The sequence below is a fragment of the Drosophila ficusphila genome, unplaced genomic scaffold, assembly GCF_018152265.1.
Source record: "Drosophila ficusphila isolate 14025-0441.05 unplaced genomic scaffold, ASM1815226v1 contig_127, whole genome shotgun sequence".
Classification (NCBI taxonomy): Eukaryota; Metazoa; Arthropoda; class Insecta; order Diptera; family Drosophilidae; genus Drosophila; species Drosophila ficusphila.
The window spans coordinates 1433255-1454224 of record NW_025064016.1 but is presented as its reverse complement, the minus strand read 5'-3'; the positions used below and the strand labels follow the sequence as shown (position 1 = coordinate 1454224).

The window sequence follows — 20970 nt, the reverse complement described above, 5'->3', positions numbered from 1 at the left end:
CAACAGTATTTTCGCAACATTTTGACCAAAATTGTGAACTTTCCGAGAAACACAAATAAACATGGAAAGAAAGAGGGGAGCAGCAAGAAAAAGAGCTCAAATTGAAGTTCGGGTTTCAACAAGCTGATTGAAATTTCCTGAGGGGGCGTCTTCTTCGCTTAGTAGTTTAATGCGAATTATGAGGTCAGTGCAGAAAAAAAAAAAAAAAACACAGCGGGAAGACACCGAAATAAAGAAAGAAAAGAAATAAGGGGGCCAGACGGCAGAAGAGAGTTCAATAAAGTGCCCTCATTAGCTTTAATGTAAGGGGATATGGTGGGCGTTGAAAACCGAGAACGATCGGCCTCGAACCTTCAAAAGTGTCCCCAAGAGATCCCCAACCGTATGCGGGCCAAGTGGCTAAGGTTACGTACTCAATTCCTCAAAATTTAAACTGACAAAAAAAGTAAACAGAAAACTAAGAAATTCCAAACATGATTTGTTTTTTTGTTTGGCGTTCGTTGGATTATTATTCTTAGTATTCGGTTGCTTAATCAAATTAAGAATTTATAATGAAACCCTATTAAGAATCTTATAGTCACGGATAAGTCTCATATTTTCTGTAATTACTGGTTTTGTATTTCAAAATGTCCAAAACAAACCCCAAAACTAGTTTTAGTATAGTATACTATACCTTAATAAAGAATCTTTAACCTTAAAACTATATTTGTTTCTGGGTTATAAAAACAACAATCGAAAGAACTCACAATAATTATGCCATGCTTAAATCGGTCATGTTCCGGAACCAAAAGGTGTAACTAACTGTTTATAATACTAACGCGCAGATCCATTAGTGACATAAGAACTAACAAATGTGTTTTATAGATGAGAAGAGAGCATGCAACACTTTCAGAATTTCCACCACTTCCTGCTTTTGTAAGAGAGGCTCGATCGAATGATATGTAGCGCTTAAAAACCCGACTTCACCTGGCATTAAAATGAGCGACAGAGACGGGGCGATCATGAGGGAAAGAGAGAGAGCGACAGCTGCAGCTCATGCTGCTGCTAATTTCCGGTTTCAAGTGTCACATTTTTTTTTTTTGTTCCAGCCCATCGTCTTTCCCAAAAATTATTGAAAGAGCCATAACAAATATGTGATCGTTCGCTGCTCTTGTTGTTTTTGTTGTATTTTATATGGTTTATGGGTTGGGTTTTCCCCCTCCGATCAAGGGAAACATCTGGTGTGTGACAGCTGCTAAAAGGGATCGCTCGTTCGCCGTCCCCCTCCCTCATTTCAATTTCTTTTTCGACCCTCTCACTCTTGCTTATTGGAAATTAGCCTGGCTGGCCGGGTTATTGAATTGTCTGTCAATATGGCAATAAAACTATTGAGGCTAAAGTCGGTCTTCTAATGAACGCTGCCGTGTCGAGGACTAATATAAATCCCCCGTCCATTCGAAAAAAGATATTGCAATTTGAATTTCTTAAAATCATTACATTTCAGTTGTCAACAAATCTTGCCCCTCAATCAAAATATTGTAGGGGTTATGTTTTTAAGGGAAACAACATCACTAAATAAGGTTTTTATTTCCAACAAGAAAAGTGTTTGGTAAAGTAAGAAGTAATTAAAATTAATTTAATTTCCATGACACTAAAACATATGTTTTGCCAACGCCTAGAATACATTTATGACTTTGCACATATTTTTTTTTGTGCCAAGGTTTGTTTTAGATTTAAGTACACATACGCAAATTTTTCCAATTGCCATTAAATTTTGTTAACTGAACCTAAATATTTGAGTTGCATACATGTTTTACTACAAGTCAAAGTTTTTACAGCTTACATATTTATGCGCATGTGTTCTATGTTCGTTAAATAAATCTTAAAAATGTCACTTAAATGCTATTCTGTATTTTTTATTATTGCTTGGTTAGTAAATGTTTTGTGGGCCGATATATTCCAGTTTTGCGAAGTTCAACTGTATATTTTCTGCCCGTAGCGAAAATATTTCAACGCTTGGCGTAATTGTTTTTTCTTTGCCATTGACGGCCTGCTTTTTTGTGCTGTTTCGTATTTGCTGGATTTTTTTGCTGCCGTATCTTTTTGCTACTTTAAGCACGTCGTTCGTCAGAGGAGTAAAGTCGAGGTTCATGAACCGCGGGCAAGGACAAAAGTTGTGGCTCTGTCGGCGGGACAGAGACGGCAATACGACTGTATGGACATATCGATCACATTGGGAGGCTGAGAAAACGGAACAGATATATGTACACTTGTTTTCCTGCAGCAGCAGCAGTATCTTCTTCCCATTCCAGAAAACCACTTGAACCCATCAATTCCGGGAATTCAGACGGGTTTAATCAAGAAAGAAAACAAAAAAAAGGTTTCGGTTTCGAAAATCGAGGCTTTAACATTCCCTGGAGGATCAACAATCCGATTTAAGGATAGTAAACACAGACAGGATAAATGTTTGATGCATATTCGAGGTCGACTGGTGTATTTATTTTTAATGATTCAAAGTATCTTTTTCGCCTACAAATACGTAATGGAGTTCTAAATGAATTCTTCGGATTACCAATTTTTCTAAGAAGATGATCAAATCCTTTTTTCTTGATGCAAAGATTCTTGTAAAGTCTTTATAAACTTTATTCAAACAATATACTATTTTCATTCAAATAATTTTAGAGTCGGCAACAAAAATAACAGAATTATTCAAATGAATTCAAATGTATATTTATCATTACAATAGTTGTTTATTCTCTCAACTCAAGACACAAAATATAAAAATAGAATTGGAGGAGTTGGCGAAAAATCATAACCTTGGCTGATTGTCAAGTTACTCAATGATAAGTTAGGATTTCAGAAATGTGTGCTATAGAGAGTACGACATGTGTCAGTGCGTGATTCACGCAGCCTCACGAGCGATACCATCGCAATTGGCGCACAAGAAATCACTGACCTTGACTTTAAACAAAGTTTAAGGCCCTTTTGAAGCAGAGCCAGTATATAGGTGTACTTTTGTCTGTATGTATGTATGTATTTGGCTGTATTTGTATGCATGATGTATACATACTCGAACAAGCAGCATAATTATAGAGCCGAGCGGCGTTTCTAGACTGGTTTATTCTCCAAAGTCCCCGGACGTCGACGTCTGCGGTTGCCATTCCACGTTATTCTTTTGATCAGAAAAACGTTGAAAAACGCACATGACGCAAGCGCGCAGACTTTTACCTTGTCCCCCCATCTTTCTAATTCCCTCTCTCTCTCTCTCTTTCACACACATTCCTATTGCATCAGCGGTATAGGAAAGTCACCAGTTGTAAACTAGCCTAGTTGGTAATGACCATAAAAAGATAAACTGGCTTATACACAAGCTTAGACTGACTACTACTCTACAACAGGTCCAACGATATCTGGTCTTTATAGTCGGTTCTTTCTACCCCCGAAGCAAAAGAATTAGTTTGGCACTGTACAGTGGATTTCCTACAATCATTAAGACAAGTAGATTTTCATAAAAAAATGTCCCAATCCAAAAAAGCAATAAATTATGTTTTCAAAAACTCACCGTTTTTCTGACTTCATTAAAACACACAAAAGCCATTCTTGGTTTCAAAAGAATTCAAATTTCAGGAACCTCTCCATTATTTAATCCAGACCGAGACCTGTAATTATTTCCAGTTCTGGTTTCATTTAAATTATGACACTTTTGCGCGAAATCTCAATTTATGCAAATTAAAAACCGTATAATCATTTATGGCGAAACAAACCCAAAAATAAATGTGAATGATAATCTTTTGACTCACTGCCTTGGTTCTATGCATGGGGTTTTACCATTCAAAATCAAGAGATTGTACAAATTGCCCCACGACCAGTGTTATTTTCTGCATTCTCCGCTGCTTCCGCGCTTCGCAGCCCTTCTTTTTTCGGCCTCCTCTGTCGCCAGCTCTTCGTTGTTCTTCTTCTTTGTTGCTCTCTTTGTAAGTGCAGCTCACTCCCACTCGTATACATGTATATGTACATACAGAGCCCGGAATACTTGGAGTGCACTGCTCCCTCGCGCAATTTATGTTCTGTTCGAGTACATACAAACATAGAGATATGTACGTATGCGAGTGTAGGAGGTTGTCAGAGGTCAGTCTCATCGCTGGCAGCGCAGCCGGCGTTGCCTAGCATCTACATACATACATAGCCGTTCCAATTGCCACTGTATTCCCCTTGGCGTTCTGCAGAGCCGAAACTAGATTTCCCGCTCTCTTTACCCTCGCTCTCGCTGGATGGTTCTTTGTCTCTCCCGCTGGCAATAACTGGTTGAGTGAGTTTTTTTGTTGTCCGTTTGTCGGCTTGGCTCGTTCGTTTCGTTCCAGCTCGTTTCTGTTCCTCGTTCCGCGTCTTGTAAAATTCTTCTTCGCCATGCTGGTTCATTCTCATTCAGTTCTTAACACTCGCCGGATGAACAACGGTTTGGCGCTCGCTCGTTCATATACCGTCGCGCTCAGAGAGAACATACAACACAACTACTGCTGCGTGTGTGTGCGTGTGAACTGTGCGAAAAAAGCAATAAAAAGTATTAATACTAGTGGAATAATAAGTAAATCTAAGTGCAACCCGAAACATACACATACCTAGCCTATGTACGTATGCAACGTAATAAATGCGGAAAATATTAGTATTTAAACCACAAACATAAAAGAACGAACGCAAGAAACAAATTGTTTAGTTCTGCTGCTCTTCCTCTTCCACTGATGCTGACGCTAACGTTGGCGTCTCTGCCGCCGTAGAGTTCATCAACTTGTTTAGAATCGCGTACGTGAGTGCGTGACTGTATGTGAGTGAGTGTGTGTTGGTGTTGCCTTTTCCTGCTGCGCTTCTTCGTGCCTTGCTGTCTCTTTCTGGCGGCGCATCACTTGCATTGTTGCTGTTTGCTGCAATGCAACAAAACATTTATTTCTTGTCTATTCCCCTCCTCTTCGCTTCCTTTCGACGGCTGTTTATGTGCCTCTTTGAGTGTGTGTTTGTTCTTTTCATCGGCCGCGCGCATTGTTGTTGTTTGCTTTAACTTTTTACGTTTCTACGCTTTTTGTTATTATTATCTCATTTCTTATTTCGTTTTGCGCCAATGTCTGTGCTTTCCATACTCGCGGCCAGCAATTTGTGACCAGTAGAAAGTCCTTCTGTACAAAAAAAAACCGAAAAAATTAAAAAAAAAAAAAACCGTCGGTACTTTAAAGGATCTTGTAACGGACTAAAAACACTCAATATATGCAGATTACACTTTTTGTGCTTAACAACGAAGCAGTTAAACATTTTATCAAGTTTACGAAATACACTTTCGCAACTTCCCTTGGCCAATAGCCACTGTAATTACGAAAGCAAACAATCTCTGATAATGATAAAATGGTTTAACAACCTTTTGAGCCAGAGGAGTGCTCACTTCCTTCAACTCAATGCTCGACGACCTTCCCCCGCGACCAAAAAGTCCGAGAGTCGAGCCTATTTATTGCGACCCAACTGTTTAAACAATTCTCCTCCAACATTCAACTCTCGGCGACTGTTGTTCATGGCTTTTTTTTTGTCGATATCGTTATTGTTTTCGTACTTGTATTTGTTGCTGTTGCCGCCGCGATGCGGAAGAATAAACGCGAGATTGTTTTCTTGTTTCTGTGTGTATTTTAAACAAAAATTATTACGGTAATGTTCTTTAAATTTAATCACTGTAGACTGACAGACTGATCGACGTGCGAGCCACGCTTGGGGCTTCTCATTATTATACAAACTGCCGGTCTGTGAGTGCCTGTTTTATTTACGCCGAAAGCAAAAATACAAGATCAGAAAAAAAAACTTAAAACGTGTTTAAAATTTGTTCCTATCTCGGTTGTGTGGTTTTAAAAATAAATAAATACACACACAACGGTAAGACGAAACATAAAATATCAAAATGCTGCATATAAACATACATTCGTATGTGTATATTCCATGTGTCTTGTTTCACGCTCGATTTGGTGACGCCAGCAGAGCTAAAAAGCTACGCTTACTGATTAAAAGCTGTCGCCCAGCCGGGCTTTATGTGGAACTGATTGCAGTAGTCACTCGGAAGCGGGATTTAGAAACAGCCCAGATATTAGATTAGAGAATTCGTATATGAATGTGCTCTTGGCAACTGAGAATCGCTTACCATTGAATTTGCTTTCCACTTTGGAAACATGTTTATCATTAAAGTATAAACAATTTGTTTTAGCTTGCTGTTTTTCTTACAAGTCGAGACTTTACTGAGTATTTATAAACAGGTACAACTGTACTCTGAATTTGTTTCCCAATATTGAAATTCAATAGATCATTATTGTTCACCCAGTGATCACTGTAAATTCACAGACGTTTCGAAGATCTTCTGATTTACAATTCAGATACGTTTACGATCCTTTCATCAGCGATTCGGGCCATCTCCAATTGATTCGCCATCGCAACCCAATGCGTTATGTAAAATGCATTTCCTGTACTGTTTTTGTTATTTTCTGAGATTTTCTAGAACTCGGTCGGGGTCGTTCCCTCGCCAATCTTCGCCAGCTCTTCATTGCTGTACCAATTTCGTTTTTTCTTCTACTTTGTGTTGTTTTGTATGTTTCCATTATCAGTGAGCGTTGCTTTGTAACCACGTAATAGATAACATAGGGAACCCAAAATTGGTACATCTCTAATTGAAAATGTTAAAGCAGATAGTAAATATTTATCGAAAGTTAACACGCAAACGAGGTGAACTAAGAACACGTTCCACTTGATTGCAGCAGTAGAAGATAGCAAGTTTGGTTAGCAGACGAGTGCATCTACGGTTGAACTTCCTTTAAAATGAGAATTAAGAGGTTAAAAAATACTAGTCAACAGGAATTCTTTTTGTTATCTATGTAACTTGTAGATACTCTGTTCAGCCTTCACTATCTATGAGTTTTTAGATACATTTTACGTGTTATATAGTTTTCGTTTCTTTTATTTTAAAAAGTAATTTTGTTTTTATCTTTTGTAAAGTAATAGAGAACCCTACATATTTTTTCACTTAAAACGCGAAGTTTTTTGAAGTATGCAATGTAGCAGAATGACTTACAATTTGTTGTCAGAAAAAGCTTGTAAGGATAAATGGTTTAGTAATCTTAAAGGAAAACAAAAATCACCCATAAACGTGTTGGGAAACAAATCTAAAACATATCATTTTATCGTGACTTTTAAGATTTTTAAAACATGTTGGAATATTCGAGTTGTTCTCAGCCGACACTGTACCTGTGCAAGGTTGTCTCGATATTTCCTACCACCACTGTCGAAGCCAGGACACACAGACACATGCCTTCTCGCTTGCTCCCGTAAGCAGAGCAGCAGAGCAGAGGACGATGAAGAAGTAGCTAACGAACCACAGACACTACAAAGCGCAGTAAGAAAGAAAAATGTTGTGCAGAAAAAAACAGAGGAGACAAAAAAAAAAGAACAAGAACTGCAACGACGCCGTTGACCTGCGGGGTCTTTGATGCGAGTGGGAGGGAGAAGAGAACAATCGTGGGAGAACGACCGACGAAAGAAAGATGGGAGAATGGGAGGGAGATGACGAGGAAGAGCGTCTGGGATCTCGGGACCCTCTGCTAAATTGGATGCTGCTGTTCTTCTCCTTGTCCTCTTCCTTTCTTCTCCTCCTCTTTGCAACAATAAAACTCCCTTGTGCAGACTTTTTTGGTTTCGTTTTTTGCCCATTGTCTCCTTCAATAAAATGCGTCAAGTCAATTTCATTCAGCAGCAGCTGCTGCTTTGGGGGTCGCATCTCGGCTGACGCATAGCTGGCGTCGTTGTCGGGAAAAAAAATTAACAAAAAAAAAACTACTCGAAATGCGGGAGGAGCAAACGTCGCAGAATTCGACGAATTTCTCTGGGGATTACAGTGAAGATCAGGAGGTACTCAACGATATAATAATGTAGGTGGCTCTGAATAGGAGAAAAACAATCTTATATTTATGAAAAAGAACTAACCATATCTGAACCTTTTGAGACTTTTACCTAGTATGTGTAGAGTCCACACGTCCACGCAATTTGGATTATTTTAATTCCATCTTAAAGTCATATAGTAATTTTCCCTCCGATTCCTTTTGCCAGTATCTACTGTATCGTAATTTGCATCGAACCAAGGCAGCGGTCGTGATGCTGGCGGTGCCTTTGCGTTCGAACTGAGGATGCCATGGGATGGTTGTTATGGGATGAGGATTGAAGATTGGAATTGGGATCGGAACGGATATTTTATCTGCCAACTGACAGCATATTTGTTGTTGTCTCGCTTAGAAGAAATCGTGTGTGTCTGTGTTTCGAGCAGGTAAAGGTAGTTTTCTTTGTTCTGTTTTATGGCTTGCTCTTTGTGCTGGGCTTCTCTTTTATTTTTCGCTGCAGTTGAATGGTTCTGTATCCTCTGCATATAGTTGGGGCCAAAATAATAGTACATACTCAAGATGGCTTAGAGCGTTTAAAAACCAAACAGAAAAACAAGCAAAGCAATAACTGGTTTAAATTTAACTAATTCTAAATTAAAGCTTACGTAATTTTATTCCGTTTATAGAAATAAAAGAACGTCGTTAAATTGAGAGGTGTCAAACAACAAATTAACTCACAGTAGCAATAATTGAAATTTATTTATTTTGAAATATGTAATTATTATGCAAAATCAAAACTGGTTTACTTTTATTAGTATAATTTTCACAAAAGTATGTATTTAATAAAAATGCAATAATCCAATTTGATTCTCATCAGAAGACACCTTAACATAAATGCATTTTTAAATGTGAATATCCACTTTTAACTGCCAATATCTTGACCATCGTTATCTGTGGGTGTATGTGTCATGCTAATTGCCTTTTTTTTTGTTGCTGGTATTGCCGCTTTTGGTACCATTGAACTCTGCTGCAGTTGCAACCCCAAAATCACTCCGCAGGGGAATGCATGGAAGTTGAACATACAGCCTTGTTTATTTTGCTGCAGAACCAGAACGTTCGCCCTGCTTCTTTCCTCACTTCCTTCTCTTGGTGTTGTGGTTCGTTTTGCATTTTTGTGGAATTACAGTGGTACTTCAATAAATTCAACCTGATTTAATAGGTATATTCTCGAAGTTTTTATCATCTCATAAATAATTGACCTATAGGGAAACAGAATCAGAATCATAGAAAAATAGAATTGTTGAACATTTCTTGTCCAAAGGCCGAGATAGCTATCTATGACTGGTATGAAATCTGATTTATTAAGGCTCGACTGTACTGGGTTGTATCCCCCTTTTTTTCTCCCACACTCAAGATTTGGCTTGAACTTGGTGCGCTGTATCCGCTCTTGTTCCTGATCATTATTTTTTCCATAATCATCGTCATCAGCACATCGCATTGCCTTGTTTGGTTTTCTTTTCTTTCTACTTCCCCAGAGCCATGAAATTTATAATCTTGTACAAATTGTTTTGCATTAGTAATGCCTGTGCGCAGTTTGTTCCACTTCTCACATGGGGTAACCACGTCGATTCTTTTGCTTCGCTTTGCTCCCTTTCTTGTTCAGTCTTTCTTCTGCCCTCCCTCAATTATTCTTCTTTTCTGTGGAAGGTGGCAGAGGGAATTGGGGGGTTCGGGCACGCCCTCAGTGCACTGCACTCGCATTTCTGATTATTAGCCCGCTCTATTTTTAAACACTTTTACAAGCGGTCTGGAATTTGTTGGTGGACCCCTCTGTCTTCCGCCCCAAAAGAGCGTCAAGTAAAACATATGGCATACACCCCACTCCCTCTTTTCGTAAAGCGGAGACGATACAATTCTTTTAATGGCCCGTGGCCCCAAATGATATTAATCTTGTCATGATATACAATCCAACTGTCAGTTTGATTTGGCCCAAACCAATTTAACACCAACTTCTGTTGTCTGCTTTCTGTCTCCTATCTATCTCCACAAAATTTGCTAATCTAATCAATAGACAATCCACTCATTATCAGCCCCCCTACATTTCCTCTTCTACAACCGATAAATATGTATTTTTACTTAAAGTTAGTTATATTTCAATACTAACTTAAGTTAATAAAAGAAAAAAAATTTTTTTGTAGTTGTTTAAAATCAAATTACCGTATAAATACTAATCATAAACAACTAAACACTACCAAGCGTAAAAGATAAGAAGGGTATTCGCAAGCAAGGTGGCCGCTTTGCCCCTTTGAGCAGTGACGTTTTGGTGCTATTCTTGTATTTATTAACTAATTTGTTGAAATTGCCGGTGGTAAATTTATGAGTCAGGTTCCGATGAGTATAAATACATGTGAGTGCGTGTCAGGTGTAAGCAAAAAGTGCTAAAGTGAGTGATCGATACCTTTTAAAGATCTTCGCAAATTTTGTTTGGCCTCCCTCATTTTCCTCGATTTGCAACAGTTGGTAATGTTGCAGAAAAAAGATTATGCCGCTATTTTACACGTGTAAATCTGTATTTATGTATTTGCAAGAGTGTGTGTCTGTTTTCCCTGTCCGGATTTATGTGCCTGTCGTCTGGCTATTTTCCTCTCATCTCTTCCGCTCTCCGCCCTCTTCTGTTTGTCGTCTTTTTCCCGCTGCCGTGTCTGCCGGTATACAGAAATTTTCGCTATGCAGTTATGTTGATGAGATGTGAATGCGATGATGCTGCTGCAACGTCATTTCTAGCATAGTAGTCTCTTCCTCTCGAATGTTCTGGGGCAGCATAGAACAGTGATATGAGAAAGAGAGAGGGGCTGTGTGGGAGAAATGGAATGTGAGAGAACGTTTGTTTTTATTGCTTTTGGATGCGGTCGTTGCCCAAAATGGGAAGAAAAACATGCGCAGGCCGTACACTGGAAAAAATGTTTCCTGATTTATTGTATTGCTTACGACTAGATAATATATTTTTACTTAAAAGTATTGAATGCCAAAACAACATTAAAAAATATTTATTTTTCGTTTCGTTTAGACTGCAGTTTTGTTTAACATCGAACGGATTTTTTCTTGTGTAGTTATCGTTTATCGCTTCCTGCTTGCAGCTCTTCTCTCTGGGCCTTCCATCTCTCGTTCCATTTTAACCGCTCTGTGCTTTCTCTCTTCAACTTACTCTCACGCAACCTGTAGCGCTCGCAAAAAATCTTTTGCCGTGGAAAATTGTTGCTCTTTCAGTGGGTGGAGGGCAGGTTTTCCTTTTTTTTTTTTTGTTTTGTTGTGGGTGAGTGGCCGCCATATTGTTTTAGGGGTGGCTAAAACATAAGCAAAGAGAGGGGGTGGCACTAAGAGGGTGGTGATAAGTGTGCAGTTGTATTGTTGCTTTTGCAGCCGGCATTCAACAGTTCGGCAAAAAGAGCGCTCTTTTTTGGGCTCGTCGTCGCTACCGCTCTCTTTGTAAATGTAAATAGGATGTATTGATTTTTCCCGGACAATTTCTAGCCATTTCGCCCACTGTATTTCGCAAGGAGATTCTTTGGTTAAATTCCAGACGACAAAAAAATCTCAGACGGGAATAGCAATTGCATTGCATTGCTGCAACTGGCTCGTTTGTTGTTGGTTTTTTTTCGGTGCAGGAAAATCCCCAGGACATTTTGCCGCTCTCTGCCTCTGTCGGCGTCGCTGCTGCTGTCGGAACCTGAGCTTTACCCGGGTCGCTGCATTATGCGCAGAGTTAGTTTCCCAGGAAAACGCGTCGCATTCACGTCACAGACGCAATTGTACATAGACAGCAAACATTTTAGCTTAATTTTTGTTGTTGCTTGCAGTGGTGTCCTTGCCGGAAAATCAACCCGCGCACGTCACTGTAATAAACGAGAAATATAAAGTAAAAAAACTCTATTAACCTTGCATTCAATTATCCTTCCTAATAATATTCGTGCTCTTTTTCCATTGCAGCCTTTTGTGCGCGAAACGCAATTAACTGACAGCACTAGAAAGTATGCTACACAAATTTGTTTCAACTTGTTACTGCAACAATAAAAACAACAACGGCAACCATCCCACGCAATTTATTATATAGACTGCGTAGTGTGAAAGAGCGAGAAAGCGAGAAAGCAACACCAACTAGCAACAAGAAGTGACAACAGCAAAAACAACCAGGAAACGCAACTGGAATATAGAAAATTTTACAACAAAATACGACAAAAAACAGTAAAGGTAAGTCGGCTTATCTCCGTTTAACGAGTTTTTCTTCTTTTTTTTTTGTTTTGTGCAAGGCTTATGTTGTAGGGAAAATTACCGTTAGATATTGGTTATCAGGGATTACGAGAATTGAGGGTAAAGGAGCATTCTAATTCAAAAGAGGCAGCAAATGTTTCCATACAAATTTTATAAGCTTATTTTAGTTTTATGATTATTTAAAAAAAATATTTTCTAAATTGTTTTAAATATAAAAAAATACTTACATTTGTATGCTAAAGAAAACATTGTACATAAACTTAAATGCATTTAAAATGCATAGCTTAGTTAGCCAAATAAAAAGTATCCAAATTTGGGATAAATATAATAAGTAATACGTTAGTACAAAATTCTTATAAATATTATAATATTAAGGGCTTAGAAATGGAATTTTCCTTACCTAGTAAAAATGATTGGGAACAGAATTAGTTTCCTTCGAAACGAAAATGAAAATGTTTGTGAAATTAGAAAGGATTTCTAGGGACTACTGTGAGTGGCATTTGGCACGGGTGTGTGTGTGTGCATGATAAATGTACATTCAGTCTAGACAGTTGCAGTCCCTTTTCCCCCATCCCCTCCGGCATACAACATTTTCCCCCCCCTTGGGCGCATTTTTCGGGGTTGATTTTCCGTTTCTCTCTCTTGGCTTTCACTTCAATTGCCTTATACGTTGATTTTCTTGTTGACGGAAGTTTCGCCTGCTCTGGAAATCTAGAGAAGTTTCTCCGGGGCTCCCAGAATATATTTTTTTTTTTTGTTGTGTTTACTTTCTGCGACGGTGGTTTGTTGTGAGACTCCCCATTTATTCGTTACTCCCCCTCGACTCCTCGCGTTTCTTCTCGAAGGCAACGAACCGCGAAGGCAGCGAAAAGGGGAAGCAGAATTATGATTACGGGGTGTCCTTCTGTCTGTGCGTGCGTTTATTGCATTTGTGTCCGTCACCGAGCGAAGGATAAAGGTTTGGGTGTTCGGTTTTTTTGGGGGGCCAGTAGTGAATAAGTAAGGGGCGGGATTTCCACTTCCCGGTCAAAGTCCTTTTATCCCGACTGCGGCGTACAGCCAGCTTCACTTTTAGCTTTGCTCTTCGCTCTGGCGTAAGAAATTGAAATTGTGTTTTAAAAGCATTGCGTGGGGGCGTGTGTTTCCTAGTTTGATTCGATTCCATTTCGGGGGGAGTGGTTGGGTAATAGTAATACCTTTCAACTGTCTTCGAAGATGTTTAATAAAACACGGGTCACAGCTGTCGCGCTTTAGGGGATTAGGCATGCCAGTTTGGCAGGAGGCAATTAACTACAAATTATGATAACAAAGGGGATGACTAAGAAAAAGGGGGCCCCACTTTACGAGGGGTGTGGCACATTTGTTTGTTTTGGGGGGAGGGTGAGGAGGGAGGGAGGGGAGGGGTCATGGAAATGCCAAAACGTTTCGGTTCAAGTGGAGGAGCTGCTGACTCATAAGGATAAAGGACAAGGGCCGCAGGTGACTAATGGGTTAGTCTGATTTAGGGAAGGGAAATTGGTTGTTTAAGCAAAGAAAAAAGGAAATGAAATGACAGTGATATAAATATAAATAAATATTTAAAATCAAATAAGTATCCTATGATAATGTTTTAAAATGTTTTAAACAGCATATAATAAATTCCTACCTTGCTTATATTTCATTGCAGCTGTTACTCCTAAAGGTAAACGGAGCCACAGACGGCAATTACACCACAAAGATGGCGTCCTCACCGACACCATCTCTGGACTCGATGCGCGGTGGAGCGAACTCGATTGAATCGTACGAACACGCCGGCTACCTTTCAGACTCACCGCTCACGTTGAGCGGCTCATCGCCACCGGCCAGCGACTCGGCGATCTGCAGTGATGAGTACACGGGCGGGAGCAGCGTCAAGTCGCGTTCCGAGGTGACGGTGATCAATGGCCACCATCCGATCTCGGCCTCGGTGTCGTCCAGTTCATCGGCCAGCTCATCCTCCTGCTCGTCGTCCTCGTCGTCGTCATCCTCGTCTTCGTCCTCGTCCTCGTCCAGCTCCTCGACCAGCGGCCTCAGCGGTTGCGGCAGCACCAGCAGCAGTGTGATCAGCGCCAACAATGTGGTCAGCAGCAGCAACGGCGGACCCGGCGTCATCGGCAGTAATCTCCAGGGTTCGAACAACGGGAGCAACGGAAGCAGCAGCAGTAGCAGCAACTCCGGCATCAGCAGTCTGGTCGTGGGAGCCGGCAAGGGAAGCAACAACAGCAACAGCAACAGCAGCAGCAACAACAGCAACAGCTCGTCGAGCAACACATCCGCCAATGGATCACCGCCGCGGTGCACCGCCTGCAAGAGCAAGTGCAGCGATGCGGTGGCCAAGTGCTTCGATTGCCAGAGCTACCTGTGCGCCAATTGTGTGACCGCGCACGAGTTCATGCACTGCTTCAACGGGCACAATGTGTGCCTGATCAAGGGTTTCGAGGCGAGCACCACCACCACCGGTGGTTCTCCCCTATCCGTGGGCTCGCCCAGCAACAATCCGGCCTCGAATGAGTTCAAGTACGCCAGCTCCCTGACCATGATGCTGCAGCAGCAGCAGCAGCAGCAGCAGCAACTCGACTCGCAGCAACAGCAGCAGCAGCAGCAACAATTGCTGCCGGCGCAGCCAATGTCGCAATTGTCGAAGATTGTGCTGGCCGCCGCTGCCCAGGCAAATTCCCAGGAGCAACAGCGGGAAGATAGCATCTACGGTGCACTGCATTCCCAGCAACAGCAGCAGCAGCAGTCACAGCAGCAACAGCAACAACAGCAGCAGAGGCAACTCTTCTGCCTGCGACACAAACAGGAGCTGCTGAAGTTCAGCTGCCGCACCTGCTGCGTTCTCGTGTGCAAGGAGTGCATTGTGATGGAGCATTCGACGGGCCTCCACGAACTGGAGAACGTGCAGTCGCCCGGACTGACAACCTCGACGGGATCGACGGCCAATGAGACGGCGCTGCAGACCCTGCTCGCCGATATGCGCGGCAAGATTGGCGAGATTGTCGGCATTGCCGGCAATTCGGACCAGAATCTCACCAAGGTGAAGCTGCAATACCAGAAGGCGCACAACGAACTGAACGAGACGCACCAGTTCTTTGCCTCCATGCTGGACGAACGCAAGACGGAGCTGCTCAAGGAACTGGAGACCCTCTACACGGCCAAGGTGAACAGCAACAGCTCGTGGCAGCTGCGATCGCGCGACTTGATCGAGAAGGGCATGGCCACCTGCGAAGCAGTGGAACATTGCCCGGCTCCGCCATCCTCCCTGCTGGCGGAGGCACTGCTCGTACGCAAATCGCTGGAACAGCAGCTGCAGATGGGCATCCAGGAGATGCAGATGCCCTTCGAGATGGAGTTCATGTCCAACTACCAGTCGATTCAGGCCGGCGTTCGCAACACCTTCGGTTACATACGCGCCAGCGGCTTGGACGGCGGTCACAATGGCCTGAGCCTGACTAGCAACGGTCACGGCAAGCAGCCGCCAATTGCCCGACCCACACAGAGTGCGAGCAACAGCAGCGCCAGCAGTGCGGGCAGCAACCACCATGGCCATGGCCACCAGCAGTCGCACCACCACGGCCACCACAGTCACCACCAGACGCAGTCGCACCATCAGCAGCTGCAGGCGCAGTCGTCGCTGCATGGATTGGGATTGGGTCTGACTGGCGCCAGCTTGTTGGACAGCAGCTCGAATGTAAGTGGAGCCGGCGGAGCCTTCAGCAACGGCGGACTCTTGCTGAACGGACGCGATCGCAGCGCCCTGTCGGTGGATCAGCATTTCGGTGAACTGATGCCCAAGCGAGGCGGTTACAGCGGCAGCAATGGATCGGCCAACAGCACCGTGGCTCACTACAATCCGTACGAGAAGTGGAGCAACGGCGGCAGCGATAATCTCTTCTCCTCGGTGACGGGAGGAGTCACCGGCAGTTCGGCTGTGGCCGATGCCTTCGCCAGTCTGTCTTCGGTCGGCGGAACGGTGGTGAGTGGAGGTGGAGCCGGCGGTAGCACTGTGAGTTCGGAATCGCTGCTCGATCTGACCAATAAGCTGCTCTCGGCCACCATCTATCCGCCCAAGTCGCAGATCAAGCGCCAGAAGATGATCTACCACTGCAAGTTCGGCGAGTTCGGCGTGATGGAGGGCCAGTTCACGGAGCCCAGCGGCGTGGCGGTGAATGCCCAGAACGACATCATCGTGGCGGACACGAACAACCACCGCATCCAGATCTTCGACAAGGAGGGACGCTTCAAGTTCCAGTTTGGCGAGTGCGGCAAGCGCGACTCGCAGCTGCTCTACCCGAATCGAGTGGCGGTGGTGCGCAATTCGGGCGACATCATCGTCACCGAGCGTTCGCCGACGCACCAGATCCAGATCTACAATCAGTATGGCCAGTTTGTGAGGAAGTTCGGTGCCACCATACTGCAGCATCCGCGCGGCGTCACCGTGGACAACAAGGGCAGGATCATTGTGGTGGAGTGCAAAGTGATGCGGGTGATCATCTTCGATCAGAACGGCAATGTGCTGCACAAGTTCGGGTGCTCGAAGCATCTGGAGTTCCCCAACGGTGTGGTCGTGAACGACAAGCAGGAGATCTTCATCAGCGACAATCGGGCGCACTGCGTCAAGGTGTTCAACTACGAGGGCCAGTATCTGCGTCAGATTGGCGGCGAGGGCATCACCAACTATCCAATTGGCGTCGGGATCAACTCGAATGGAGAGATTCTCATCGCGGACAATCACAACAACTTCAATCTGACGATCTTCACGCAGGACGGCCAGCTGATCTCGGCGCTCGAGTCGAAGGTGAAGCACGCCCAGTGCTTCGATGTGGCGCTCATGGACGATGGCAGTGTGGTGCTGGCCAGCAAGGACTACCGGCTCTACATCTATCGCTATGTCCAATTGGCGCCAGTGGGTATGTAAACACAACACAACACATACACACACACAAACCCACACACAGATAGATACACACTCCAAGGATGGGAGTCCGGAATGGAGAAGGATCTGTGGTCCGGCTCTCAACACTGCTCTAAGCTAAGTTCTCAATAGTCTGACTTGCGCGGTCTCTCCAGCTCTAATTCTAAATCTACGCAATCGAAATCGAAACTGAAAACTGTAATCTGTACATCCCTTATCCTTATCTCCTTCGCCGATCTGTCATCTCTGTCACTCTCTCTCTCTCTCTCATAGCCTTAGACTTTGCTCGCTATGTAGTAACACACACACGCACACTGTTGGAATGATTTTTTTATTATCTTTTAAATTATTGTTGAATTTTGTTTTATTTTTTTTATATATATATTTACACTGTTAAGCTTAGTTTTTATTTTGTGTGTATTTGTTTATGATAAATATATATATGTGTATTCATGTTCATGTTCAAAGCGTATAGTGCCGCCGCCGTCACTCTATATATTATATATCTTTGCACACTTCTCACTTCGAACCCTCCTCTCTCGCGTGCAAGTCTCTCATTCGTTTTGGCTGTCGTCGATGAAAAAAGCGCACCAAACAAAACAAAAAACAACACAAAAGAAATGACAATTTTTTAACTCTATAAAATACCAGAAAGAAATCCCTCCACTTTTATGTTCGTTGCAGACTGCAAACAAAACAAAAACAAAAATATCATAAAAATTAACAAAAAAAAAAAAATAAGAATATAACATAAATTAAACAATTAACCGCTTAACAATGTCGAAAAGAAAAAAAATGGAAACCGCGTATCGAGCATTAATTAATTAATATTTGATTGTAATTCTTAGATATATGATTGCGAAAATTGTTTGTTATTATTATTTTTGATTGCATAAACATTTGATACATTATATATTATATAACTGTTTTTTACGTTTATAAATTATTTTTGATTATACTACTTATTGATTACTGATTATTTATATGTATACATAATTTAATTATCTTCTAAGACATGTTTGCTACTTTTATACGAAATCAACCGATCCCAAAACCGAACCGCGACACAAACAACAATTCACAATTTTTATACTCGCTTAGTTTTTATGTTTTTTCATTGTTTTATTGTAAAACGACTGGAGAAAGAAATGATGGAATAACCAACCCTAATAATAATGCAGACAAAAACCTTTTTTCCGTTTCTTAATTTTAAACAAAACCAACTAAACGCACTGAAAATAGTTGAAATCTTTGTTCTTAATTGTTGAACTATTTTTTGTTTAGGCATTTATTTTAAAATAGTTTCTTTGTTTAAAAGCAACACGGACGAATTTGTTGTTTTGCCTAAAACTATATTACTATATTATATGCGAAAAAAAATTATTTGTTGTCAAATTGAATTTAAATAAATATTAAAATGTGTATATCAAATAAAAAACAAGGCGATATTTATGTACATCAGGCGAATGTTTTTAATGCTGTGCCCTCTCCATGTTAGTGGCAATTTCTTAACTTGAGCGTGTGCATAAATCTATTTAAAGAGAGTGTAAACAAAACAAGTAACATTTAACTGAAAGTTGGCAATCAGCGCAGAAGACTTAAAACATTTATAACTACTATAATTATACAATTAAATATGCATATGTCCACACATACGCATGTGTATTTATATATATTAATGTATGATAAACACTTTAACGAGTAGAGGAAACAAATCTCAAATAATTAAATAGTTATAATGAAGAAAGGGAAGAAAAACATGCCAAGCCAAGCCAGACCAATCGCTTTTTTATGTTTGTTTCTTCGAGTGTAATAGGTATTCAATATAAAATATGTACACACAGTGCGCAACGGAATGTTCTGAATTTGAGATCTAATAAGTTGTTAATTCCCTTACTGGACAATTTGTTTGATTTACGAAGTTTTTATTGTTGTGTTACGTACTGTATGCATCTAGACTCTTTAGCTTGCAATGATTTGAATTTAAAGCATTTATTTTGATAGGCCTCAAATGATTGCAAACCTAACGAAAGTGTTCTTTAAGGGTTAGTTGAAAAGGAAGATAACAAGTTAGATATTTAAAGTGAATATTTAATGTACTTTTAAGGCAAGGAAATAAAACTTTTTGAGACTACAAACGCAACATTAACAGGAACAGCATTTAAAAAATGTTTATTTTGTAATTTTAAAGGTAATCACTATTTTTGTTGGTTTTGCTTGGAACGCGTCGCGAACCCCGCCCCCCAAAAAAGCCCATGTCGCCTCCCCCATTAACACACACACCCACACAAAAGCAGGTATTAGATTTCTTGAATATATTTTTACATTACTGTATTAAACAAAAAAACGTAGTATTTAACTAAAATAGTTTCCTCTTTGTTTGTTTTGAAAAAACGCTTTGCTTTGTGTAATTTTTGATTTGGTTTGAATTTATTATTTGACTTATTCTATAATTAATTATGTTTTGTGTGTATTTACTTAAGTGAGATTATTAAATATACAAAAATATATTTTTTAGTTCTTTCTTGTTGTAAACTTAATTGACTTTAATTGACTTATTGTAATGAAGATGATGTACCGATGTAATGGTAGCTGTAATAACGATGAAGGGTTTAAACAAAAGTATTGTACGTTTTCTGTGTGAGAAACATTTTTACTTGACAACCAAAAAATACAAAAACAAACAAAAAAACATACAAAAACTGTTGAAAATTTTTTATATAAAAATTGTTGAATGAAAAAAACCTAAAACACAAAAGAAACTGCTAATTGATGGTATTTATTATGGCCTAATGCATACTATTTAATTGTATTTATTATTAGCATTTTAGCGTGCACAAACCGTTTCTGACAAGGACCTTTATTTGTATTTTGTGCTTGCATAAATTTGTTTTTATGTTTATCAACTATTATTATTATTATTACATTTTTAAATGTTATACAAGAAACGAACTACAAACTACAAACACACAACATGGGACACAACAAATATGATAACAATTAATATAAACTATGATTAATAAACAATAGCCAAGCAACCAATTGCTGCTCTACGAAACTGTTGTAAAATCCTACACAAAAACACAACCCAACAAATGCCACAACAACCAACTGAGAAACCATTAAAGATTTTTATAAATATTCTGATAAAAAAAAACCAACCGTTTGTATTATTTATTTATTTTTGCTTACATTTTTATTTGTTGTTTGTATTTATTTTACTTTCCTAGCGTTTTTTAGATTTTCATATTGGTTTGAACAGATGCGATGTTGTTAACCCTTTGATGCCGACCCTCCCGCCTTCCCTTATCCCTTTTAACCTGCCCCGCCCTCTTTTCTTCGTCTCTGACGTCTATCTATAGTAGTGGTAAACTATTTAATCTTTATATGGATATATATGTGAATGTATGTTGATAAATAAATTGATGAATTGAGAATCGAATAGACTGTGCAACAAAAAAAAAAAGAAAACCGAAAACGGAAAACCGATAGAAGTTTTTTTAAATATATATATTTCTATATATTTGAACATCGGTTAAGGAGCAAACAACACAACCCTAGAGGAAAAATGCAAAACAAATAATATTTATATATACTTATAAGATAAATTGTGTAACTATGTATAGCACAGTGAGCTATCAAAACTAACTATATTAGCAGTTTTATTTTCGATATTCCAGATCGATATGTAAACGATTTATACCGCCAATTAACTGTGCTCTAACCCCTCTATATATATATGTAACCAAACATAGGCGTCGAGGCCCCTTGACACTTGCTTTGGTATCTTGCTCTATATTATATATATATAAACCAAACCGATCTATGTATGTTAACATTGCCGATATAGTATATGTAGTTGGGCATTTCGCGTGTGTCGCCATTTGTGATTAGTTTTTT

At 40.5% G+C, this 20970-nt stretch overlaps 1 protein-coding gene across 9 annotated transcripts in view; it reads left to right on the top strand.

The window, feature by feature from the left end:
* Positions 1-20970, top strand: part of LOC108101166 (brain tumor protein) — a 39428-nt gene that overhangs the window by 13792 nt on the left and 4666 nt on the right. For 2 of the 9 annotated variants that reach the window (XM_017205389.2, XM_017205390.2), the window contains 2 exons: positions 11856-12116; positions 13804-17065. In XM_017205389.2, coding sequence (XP_017060878.1) covers positions 13855-17065 — 3211 coding nt within the window. In that variant the 5' untranslated portion in view covers positions 11856-12116; positions 13804-13854. The other 7 variants (XM_017205391.2, XM_043209344.1, XM_043209341.1 and 4 more) reach the window with 7 other exon arrangements.